Source organism: Octodon degus, unplaced genomic scaffold (assembly GCF_000260255.1).
Source record: "Octodon degus isolate 3935 unplaced genomic scaffold, OctDeg1.0 scaffold00004, whole genome shotgun sequence".
Taxonomy (NCBI): domain Eukaryota; kingdom Metazoa; phylum Chordata; class Mammalia; order Rodentia; family Octodontidae; genus Octodon; species Octodon degus.
In genome coordinates this window covers 12727865-12738980 of record NW_004524580.1, presented here as the reverse complement: position 1 = coordinate 12738980, position 11116 = coordinate 12727865, and the positions used below count along the sequence as shown (strand labels likewise).

General features: G+C 36.3%; 1 protein-coding gene across 2 annotated transcripts in view; it reads left to right on the top strand.

Annotated features, from left to right (window-relative positions):
- The first annotated feature begins 256 nt into the window (after nucleotides 1-256).
- Nucleotides 257-11116, top strand: part of Slc6a15 (solute carrier family 6 member 15) — a 30943-nt gene continuing 20083 nt past the window's right edge. Inside the window, exons 1-4 of one of the 2 annotated variants that reach the window (XM_004623765.1) lie at nucleotides 257-719; nucleotides 5213-5370; nucleotides 5853-5979; nucleotides 7379-7560. In XM_004623765.1, coding sequence (XP_004623822.1) covers nucleotides 431-719; nucleotides 5213-5370; nucleotides 5853-5979; nucleotides 7379-7560 — 756 coding nt within the window. In that variant the 5' untranslated portion in view covers nucleotides 257-430. The remainder of the gene's footprint in view (nucleotides 720-5212; nucleotides 5371-5852; nucleotides 5980-7378; nucleotides 7561-11116) is intronic. The other variant, XM_023717464.1, reaches the window with a different exon arrangement.

Genomic DNA, 11116 nt, shown 5'->3' with positions numbered 1-11116 from the left:
GCACGATGGTGCACGCCTGCGATCCTAGCACGTTAGAGGCTGAGGCGGGAGGATCACTGCAAGTTCCAGGCCAGCCTGGGCTACCTAGTGAGTCAAGTCTAGCCTGAAATGTGTAGGAAGCCCATCTCTAAAAGACCAAGGTCCACCAATATTTTCTTCTCTGTAGACAATTTCCACTGTAAAAATGAGCAAGAATGAGTAGGTGTATTTAATATTTTCATCATTACTTATCACATTTCAATTTATCATCTCACAGGTATCTACAGAATATTGGACATAGAGATTCAAGATCCATAATACTTTATCAACTCGAATCAAGCATTTATTTGATACCCCCTCAGTCTTCATATCAAGTAGCATTTTTTTAAAGAAAAGGTTTAATACAATTGCAATAAGAGAATCATTAATAATAATACACCCTGTACTTCAAATGCCTAAGAATAGCAAAGTAGTAAAAAGAGAATTAGATGATGAGGTCATTGAGTCTGTCAAAGACCTACTTTCTAATGAAGACTCCGGGGAAGATGCTTTTAAAAAGAGCGAATTAATTGTTGATGTTCAAGAAGAGAAAGATACAGATGCTGAAGAAGGATCTGAAGGTGAAGATGAACGACCAGCTTGGAGCAACAAGCTACAGTACATCCTGGCGCAAGTTGGATTTTCTGTGGGTCTAGGGAATGTGTGGCGATTCCCATACCTCTGTCAGAAGAATGGGGGTGGTAAGTTGGTTTCTTTATTTTAAGTGATATAGTATTATAGTAACTTACAATTGGTTATTTCAAAAGGCTTCCCTAGCTGCTACAGTCTGTTACATTTGCAGCTACACATTCCTTTGTGAGGCTAGGGAGAGGGGTTGGTGGGCCGTTAGTCCAGGTCTGTTGTCAGATTAGGCTGCTGTAGGGGCAGATTATGCAGCTGACAGTCAGAGTAGTTTGTGGATTGCACATCCCCAAATGTTTTCCATGGACACTGTAGGCGTCTTCGAATTTGTGACTGGAACTTTTCTTACCGGTATTACAACCGTTTTGCCTGTCTGTTGTTTCTTTTGGAGAAGAATGTAAAGCTTCTACTATAAGACAATAGACAGTACTGGTGAAGGAGGACAGAAAATGTTGTCCCCTGAATTTTCAGTTGCTTCACTTTTGCAAAGCAAAGCTAATGCATAACTTAGCATGAATATGGTCTTTATGTATGGGCTAGAACTTGGAGAACCCAGTAGAAGGAATATAACCACACAATTAATATAACTTCAGCCCTATTCCATCCTTTGAAATCTGACTTTTTAAAAAGATTTCACTTCTGTAGTATTTTAAAACAATGGTCAGTGTTGATCAAAACTTTTAAAAATTAAGATTTTAGGGCCAGCCTGATAGCTCAGTGGATTAAAACACCTGCTTAGGTAGATGTAGGGACTGGGCTTCTATCCCCAGTGTGCTGTGCTGTGCTGGCCTTCCCCCAGGGTGTGTTGAGAGGGTGACTGAGACTGGGCATGGTGGCGTGTGCCTGTAATCCCAGTGTTTGGCAGGCTGAACACAGAAGGATCACTATGAGTCCAATCGTGTAGTGTAACCCTGTAGACCCTGTACCAAATACATAAAAAAAAAAAAAAAAACCATTAAGAAAAAAACCTTGCTTCACTATCACTGATAGTCTCACTGTTTGTATTTGTGCATAAAACTACCAAGGATTTCCTATTTACAAACACTATTAGAACAAATCCCTCTATTCATTAAGAGAATGTAATTATATATCTGTCCTAACCATTTTGAATACACAGATACAAAATGGACATTCATCTGTTTCCCCTTTTCTTGTTAAGTTCCGTTATTTGAATATTGTAGGTGTGTTAACTCAGCAAAATATTCTAAAAGAGTCCAGTGGTCCATAATAGTATTGGGTCTTCCACTTGACTGGCAATGTCAGAAATTGTTGATCTGAGTCCCCTACAGCTCAACATAACAGCATGGTTTTACTTCTTATACTTTGTTCTTATACTTTTCTGCTGGGTGGTTAAGACCAAGATAAACCAAGACCTATGCAACAAGAGTTGTAGCTTTTGGGTCTGAGAAGGTCAGTGAAATCTCCTCAGGATTTATCCTGAGATCCTGTACCTCAGATTGTAGATCCTTTGTCAGTGTCAGCCGTGTGGATGAGTCATGGCCATTGCTTGGCCAATGTGCTCTCTGTGAAAGCCTGAGAGAATGTTTTCTCTCCATGTGAGTCTCCTTAGGCACACTCTACATCATCGATCACTTTCCTCTTTGGCCCCATAATCTCTTTGATCAGAAAATTTAGGACACTACCAAGTTACATGACATTACAGTACAAGTTCTCATATGTCCTGAGTCTTAATTGACCTTGGAAAGCTAGGGCCAAAATGTTGACTTTCCTTGCAGCCCTCCTTTTTTTCTAATTTTGGTCTGCAAACTTAGGTTGTTAATTATTGAAACTGTCCTCCCAACTTGGTTTGAAACTGTCTTATTGTTATTTGTTTCTCAATAAAATTATGGAAAAAAAATAAAGAAAAAAGAAAAAAATAAATAAAAATGATAGGAATGGAAAAATATATATTAAATATTTTTATCAAATTGAGAATAAAGATGGCGGGCTGGGGAAATGGCTCAGTGGAATAAGCACTTCCCTGGCAAGTGCAAGGGCCTGAGTTCAATCCCCAGTTCCTCCAAAAGAAAGAGAATAAAGATGGCTACTAAAAAGCAAAAAAAAAGAAAAAGAAAAAAACTACCAAGGATTATTTGGCAACAAAATTCTTGAAAATCTAGGAAAGATACCTAAATGAAGGAAGAAATTGTTCATGTGTCATATTTCTACAGTATGAAACTGAATACTAAATTAATATGTGTTGAAATTTTATTGGGGATTGAACTCAGGCTCCTATGCTTGCCAGGCAAGTGCTTATTCCACTGAGCCATCTCTCCGGCCCCTGAAATTTTATTAACTATGTATGTGAAAGCTGCTAAGAGGTGTGACTAAAAACTAAATATTTGATAAATTATGTATTTTGTCATACAAATAATATTAAGTTCTTATAGGTATTTCCAGTCTGTGATTCAATAAAGGTGTATTTTTTGAAAAATTTGTTTTTGTCTTACAAATAAATGTCAAATAAAAAAGATCACTATTTAGATGTAAGTTGGTCTTAGCCACTAAGGAATAATATGTATTTTGTATATATGGAGAGAGAGAGAGAGAGAGAGAGAGAGAGAGAGAGAGAGAGAGAGAGAGAGAGAGAGAGAGAGAGAGAGCAAAACGCCATTTAGTAATACTGTTTTGTCTTCTAAGTGCACATACTAGAGTAGATTACATATATTAAAATATCAATTGATTTTGTCATTTAATAATAGCTGTTGAAAGGGTCAAAGATTGTAGTCTGCAAACAACTTAGAATGGAGTTTTCTTCTAGCTATGTGGCCGTACAGCCTGAACCTATCAAAATCTCCTTTGATGAATCGTAGCAGAGGGCGATGAGGCCATGTTTTGAAGCCAGTCTCATGGAAGCAGGGCTGTTTGCCCTGTGACTGGCACATGAAGCCTTCACACGCAGCCTTGACTCTTCAGCCTCACTGCCTACACCTGTGAAGTGAGATCCCTGATTTTTTTTCCTCCCTGGGTTGTTATAAGGAACAAAGGAGTATGTGGATGAAATGTGTTCAGAACTGTGCCTGGCAAACAGTACTACTTTACCAGCAAACATTGTATTTTACCTATTCCTATTTTAAGTATGAGGGCTAAGGCAGTTTGCTTGATCAACAGTGTGTCTTGCACACATGACTGAGGAAGATTCCCAGTGAGTCCAGTTTTGGTTCCCTCTTTCTACCTCTGATCCCTTTACGTATCTTATGATCTTAAGAGTTTTGTCAATAGATGTTAAATTTCACTTTCATTCCCTTGGGAAATACTTTCTTCAGCCTCCCAATGTTCTAATCATTTGAGAATGAAACACAGTTTGATAATTGTGTTTTACAAGCTAAATTACATTGTCTTTTGCCAAGTCAACTAAATTTGAAATAATGAAATTAATTCATACAATGTTAGAGATTATGTATTAACCACTATATTCAGGGAAATTCTTATATTCAGTGATTATTATGGAGATTGATAGATACTGATATAAGCAATTTGGAAAAGCTCTAGTACCCTGTACTTATTTAGCTCTGCCAGAACAATTTAAATAGCTTCCAAACTGTATCAGTAACACTAAAGACTTTTATTAAATTGTGAAAAATAAATATCTTCATAAAAATGAGAAAATTAGTACCATGAATTATATGATTGTTAGACTAGGCAGAACCTGGTTAGAAAAACCTCAGAGAAGACAACTGAATATGGGCATTCCAGGTTAGGGGTTATATAATACTAATTGGATACTTATTGTCATGCTGGAATGAGTATACCTTAAATGCTTTCTTTATCCAATTAATTGAATCTAATATTTACATTGCCAATCTATTTGGTGTATTTTAAAATCAGTACTGTACTGGTGTAAGTCTCACTTGTGATTTAGCTGGAACATAGTTATTTCTTTAAGGATGGAAACTATTTACCAGAATAATTGCACTCCAAAATGTACATTTTTGGAGTCGACATTTATTATTTTACTTTCTCAGTCATTCTTGATGCCTTTTTGTATAGTTTTGGAAAAGTACACTTGTTAACTATGAATGCATGTAAGGAAAATGTCATTTGTCTCTGCAAGTTATTTTGCTTTCTTTTTTCTCTTATCCTTCCATGATATTCTTTTATTTAGAAAACAAAAATTCAGGTTTAATACCGTAAAGTGTAACTCAATCTGATTTATTAGATTGGGAATACATGATGTGAATGAGTATAAATAACACTTAATGAATGATTTTATAAATATTGCCTTAAAATTGTAGAAGTTTGTGACTATTTCAGTGAGCAATTTTAATGAATTGCTTTATTAGAAGATGAAGCTCTTTCAGTAAAATGTAATTAAAACTATTCATATCCCTTTATCACAATTACTTTTAATAGAAATTTTTGTAGCCAAATTCAGACAAGATCTTGAAAATTTATGCCATCATCTTTCCTTATTTTGAAATTATATTTTCCTCAAAGATTTCTGTAATTATACCATAAGTAAATTCGAATATTTTCTACCCCGAAATAATAATTAGTGTATTTTTTACTGTGACTATTGAATATATAATTATCTTTTTTCTTGTCTCTACAGGTGCATATCTTTTACCATATTTAATACTGCTTATGGTAATAGGTATTCCCCTTTTTTTTCTGGAACTTTCTGTGGGTCAGAGAATTCGGCGAGGCAGCATTGGTGTGTGGAATTACATAAGCCCTAAACTGGGCGGGATTGGATTTGCAAGTTGTGTAGTAAGTTTTCTGGTGTGGTGTGTGCTATCATGGTATAACTCATAGCTAAATAAAAGCCCCAAGTTGTGTCTCCGCACAGTGCTTTGATCATGTTTAAATGAACAGTACTGGAGTATAGACAAAGATACAAAACAGGCTACAGATATTGTTAGAGTTCAGTCTTCTAATGCATGTTCTAAATCCTATGGAAAGACAGCATCATCATCATCATTATTATTATTTTATTATTACTATTATTATTATTTTTTATTATTCTTATTCTGGGAACCAAACTCAGACCTTGAGCTTATCAGGCTAGAGCTTATGGCGCTGCACAAGGCATTAATTTTTAAGAAAAGATAATATGTTTCAAATAAAATAAGGAGCATTTTTTAAAACTCCAATGTTACACATTTCATCCCATACATGGAAGAAAGAGGCAAGGAAGGTCATTCTAAGGATATTATTTTGGTCTAATGTAACTGTGTCATTTTGTTTCGCAGGTGTGCTATTTTGTGGCTCTCTACTACAACGTCATCATCGGCTGGACTTTGTTTTACTTTTCGCAGTCTTTTCAGCAGCCTCTACCTTGGGACCAGTGTCCTTTGGTGAAAAACGCATCACACACTTGTAAGACATGCACAATACTGCGTATCTTTATTTAAAAACTGTGAGGTTGATAAAGGCAAAGACTTCCCAATACTATCTCTTTAAAAATAATATGGAAAGGGCTGGCCAAATAGTTCAGTGTATTAAAGCGCCTGCAAGCAGGCACAGGGGCCAGGGGTTCAATCCCTGGGCCTGCCATGCTGGCACACCCCTGGGGCACATTGAGACTGGCTGTGGTGGTGCGCACCTGTAATCCCAGATCTTGGGAGGCAGTAAACAGGGGGATCACTAAGAGTCTGATCTAGTAGTGAGACCATGAACACCCTTCAAAAGATACCAAAAAAAAGAGGAAAATTTTTATCTTTATATAGCAAATTTTCTTCTCTTTTAGGATTGGCATACTCTAGGAGATAGAGCTGACATCACCTAATTTTACTAGTTCTTTTCAAGTTACTTACTGTACCTGTGACATTATGGTAAAATACAAGCTTCTGTAATAAGATTTAGAATCTTTCAGTTTGTACAGCCTGATTAATGCTACAGAGATTTATCACAACCTGCAAAAGGGTGATAAATACCAAAAAAGGTGATAAAGAGAGCTGAGCTGAATCAAATGCTTTCATGCCTCTGATTCTATCATTTCATAGTTTTGTGTTTTAAAATCCGAGAATATAAAGAACCATTTCCAGTAGAATAAACTGAGCTGCATAGTTTAAAGCTTTCTAGTAGCCATATTTAATAAAAGAAAAAAGAAACTGGGAAAATATTTTATTTAATCCGATATATATGAAACATCATTTCAACACCTACCTGAAATATTAAGTTTACATTGTTTCATGCAGCAAATCTTAAGTGCAGTTTAATTTTCCATTTGTGGCACAATGAAGACACTTAGGATTAGGCTTATTTTAAAAGTTCATGTGGGATCACAAGTCCGCATCTTGTACAGCAATTAACCACTAAGAAGAATATGTGCAGTGTATTCTTTGTTGAAACTGTACTTCCGATTTGATTTGAAACTGTCTCATTGCTGTTTATCAATAAAACTTTGAAAAAAAAAAGTTCATGTGTCCTTGTGCATGTTTGTCTGTGCTGCCCAGGTGTTAACCAGATAATTATGAAGCTGACAGGCATCATTTATTTTGCTTTCATTCGATGCTTGCATATGCTTATTACAGAAGCTGGTAATAAGAAATGTCAAAGGGTATAGCTATCTTTTGGTGTTTCTAATTGCTCTGTTGAGTTTTTTTTGTCTGTTTCTACTTTTAATCTTCACTATGATTTTAAGTTCCACTGTGAGATGGGAGTACTTCTTCAGAAGATCTTAAGAACAGATTTAGAGGTCTACTGGGGAAAAGTTTGTCTCATTTGTAGTTACATTATAGTCTGAGATGATTGTGTGTTTTCTTGCTTTCTCCAGATGTAGAACCAGAATGTGAAAAAAGCTCTGCCACCACCTATTACTGGTACCGAGAAGCACTGGATATCTCCAGCTCCATCTCTGAAAGTGGGGGACTCAACTGGAAGATGACAGCCTGCCTGCTGGCTGCCTGGGTCATGGTTTGCTTGGCGATGATCAAAGGCATTCAGTCTTCTGGAAAAGTTAGTATGCTAGAGCCCCTCCTGATTCCTCTCCCTGCCTTTCGCGGGTACCCCCCACAAAGCTCTGGACAAGCTGCATGTAAGATTTTGTTGTAGGTAGTTAAAAACTGGTGAAAAGCAATGTTTATAAAAGTGCATTTTAGGAAAGGCCATATATAAAGATACAAGTGCTTTATAGTAATATTTTATTTCCTTTATGTTTTTCCCTTATTTCAATACAATCTTTAAATTTTTGTGTCCATACTTGAAAAGTTCTTTCTTCTATTTATTTAGTTGGCTTTAATGGTTCAATTCTCTGATTACCAATTAGTTACAAAATGGAAACTGGGGAAAATGGCAGAATGAATGATCTATTCATTTTGTTTGTTTTTTAGAATAGTGTAGAGTACTGTGTTTCTTAATGTTTTGAGTACCATGAGGTAGGTATGATAATCCCATCAAGCATTCGGAGCAATATAAATGACTAAAGGCAGTGCCAACAAGGGTAAATTGAAACTTTTAAGAGGATGTAGTTGAATGGCCTTAAGTAAGTTCTGGATATTTTGATTTCTTGTTGTTTTAAAAGATGCATTCAGAAAATAATTGTCATTTGGTGCATATCTTGCTTTCATATAGTGCATTCTTTACATTAGCACTGACAGTGTTCTGAAGCTCTCTGTGTATCTCTTGGTTGTTCCATGGCAAGAATTTGTTGTCGATCTTCCTGTGCCCCTTTATGTTCTATACATGCTACTTTATAGGAAAGCGGTGCTTGTGTATGTTTTCAGGCTAACTCGTAAGCCTTGGCACAGGCAGACATAGAAGCAGTAATAATAATTATAAATGTGAGGTGGAGATAATTTGGACAATTTGTGCAAGAATAATGATAGGAAAAAAACAATGCATGTTTAATTTGCTCTGGACATGAATAACTACTTTTTATGTTTTCAAAAATAACTCTTGTTACCCTCAGGCCCATTTTACTATTTAAACAAAAGTTCAATGAATTATATAATGTGCCCAAAGATTCATGGAACGTAAGTCCCAGTGTTGAAAATAAAGCACAGATTTATCTAAATCTGGAATCCATGTTCTTTAGCCGCACGTCTGTAATCTCATGTTCTTTAACTATTGTATTAACTACCAAGTAATAAATATGGTGGGGGCGCACACATATTGTCTGATGTTTGCTCCATGCTACTTTGTACTTAATTAAACCTGCTGAAGACTTAAAATTCTACATTACAATTGATTTCATGTTCACCTTCTCGCAAGGACCTCTGGGAAGGAGTGAATGTGATTGCATATGTGGATGTTTGTACATCTCTTGATGTTATTGTATTTAATAACTGAACAAGTTTAAGTTGTTGGCTGGAGTGTCCGTTCTACGTGAGGGCCACTCTGATATTAAATAATGGAGTAGACTCTTAGGCTGGAGCTAGCCACGTCGATAAGATTCCAAACGTAACAGAAAGCACATCAACTCTGGTTAGCCAAAGACACCCAAAGCCCACTGCTCTCAAGCTGTTTTACTTCCATGTTCAGTTCCTTCGCTTCTTCTGAGTCTTTGTCTTATTCACCACTTAAATATTTCCTCATGTTGGAAAAAAGTACTTGTTTATTTTTATTAGCATATATTAACAAATTAAAGCTGTACATATTTATGGGGTACACAATCAGCATTGTGATTTTTGAAAACAATATGAAATGAAACAACAATGCATGTTTAATTTGCTACGTTAACTCAAACGTACCTGTCAAGCACTTAAAATATTTAACATTTTGAAGACTGCCATTTTTCTGATGTAATGGAGTATAAATTTATTATGCAAAATATAATACAATTTATACAGTAATACCATTTATTATTACATTGTAAGCCTTCAAAGAGACTATGGCATTTGTCGGATTTGAAGAAAGAGTAGAACAGATGGAGAGAAAGCATGCTGTGAGTAGTAGGAAGAGAGAGATAAATATCTTAAGTCTTTAATTCCTCAGTGTGGAGCAGCGAAGTTTTAAAAACAAATATGCATGAAGAATAAATGGAAAGCTCTGTGTTCGCCTGTCCCTAAACTGCCCCTAAATTGACAGTCACACAAATGCAGAGCAGAAAAATTGTGTCAGGCTAATTAATATGCATGGATGCTTCCTAGAGGATTTAACAGATGAAGTAAAAACATGAGTTAACTTGTTTGCCACATCACAAAATGTACACAATCACACATACACAGTCACACATACACAAGCGTTAATTGGAAACCGCATGAACCAAGAGTGTCAATGTGCTTTGGGGTTTGACTGAAATTTTAATTTTCCCCTTTTGCTATGGAGAAGAAAAATCTTGGCTCTTTATGTATTTGTTTTTTAAAATTTTATTCTTATTGTTTATTTATTTAGTACAGGGTCTTACTGTGCAATTTGGACTCATAGTGATCCTCCTGTTTTAGCTTCCCCAGTACTGAGATTACAGGCATGTACCACCACGTCAGGTTTCAGTGGCCTGCTCGGCATCTGGGGCTGGCACTGCGTGTGGTACCAGAGATGGAACCTGGGTCCTTGCGCTTGCCAGGCAGGTGCTTAGACCGCCGAGCTACGCCCCCAGCCCATGAGCCTGCACATAACTTTAAATAACTCAATCAAAAGGATAATGCTGCTCTGTGTGGATATAGAGAAGATAATCATGATCCAGTGCCAGGGGTTGTGCAGGGTGGTGTCGTGGTTCTAGATTTTCCAGGAAAGGGAAGCCTTTCCAGAAGGAGGTCACTGAACAGTGAAATCAATGCATCAGTAGAGGGCTCAGCAACACTGCAAGGGGCAGAGGATGGGCTCAACTCCTGCTAACGGAGCACCTGCCCCACCCCGGGGGTGGAACTGTGAGCTTCTATGCCTCTTTCTAGCTCAAAGGTGATATTGTTTTACTTGTACTGCTTTGTCCTTATTTCCACAATCATACTACGTACTTTGCTTGCATGCATTAGCTTGTTTAATGTATCAGCCAGATGATTTGCATTTTCTTTCCTATTTTATTACAAAGTCAATAAGCTTATAATTGGGCAGAATTATACAGTCAGTGTCAGAAAGAGGTAAAATCAGAAAACAGTATGCTCAGCAAGAATGAATCTTTTTGAAGGTGTGTTTATAAAAACATACCTTTAATACGTAAAGGGGGAAATCTAAATATTTCTACATAGTCTGTATTTTTTTTCAATCGTCCAGTATAATGAAATGTTTTTATACGTTTCTGTCAACAATTAAACTCATTTCTCTTGCTATTTATTTTTGAAAGTATTTAATTTGTCATGACTTAGAGGGGTCTTAACATAAGCCAAAAGAGGAACATATTTCATTGTTTCCTTTCCTCATTATATGTATTTTTTTTCCATTCTTTGGAAAAATCTAAGGGTCATTTACACTTCATTTACTTATTTCACAAATATTTATTGAGCACTTACTGTGTGCCAGATACAGATCTAGTTCTGGAAATATAGCAATGATCAGTGCAGAAAAGACACCTTATCATGCTTCTTGAAGTTTCCATTCTGGTGACAGAGGCAGGTAAATAACAAATTCATGAAAT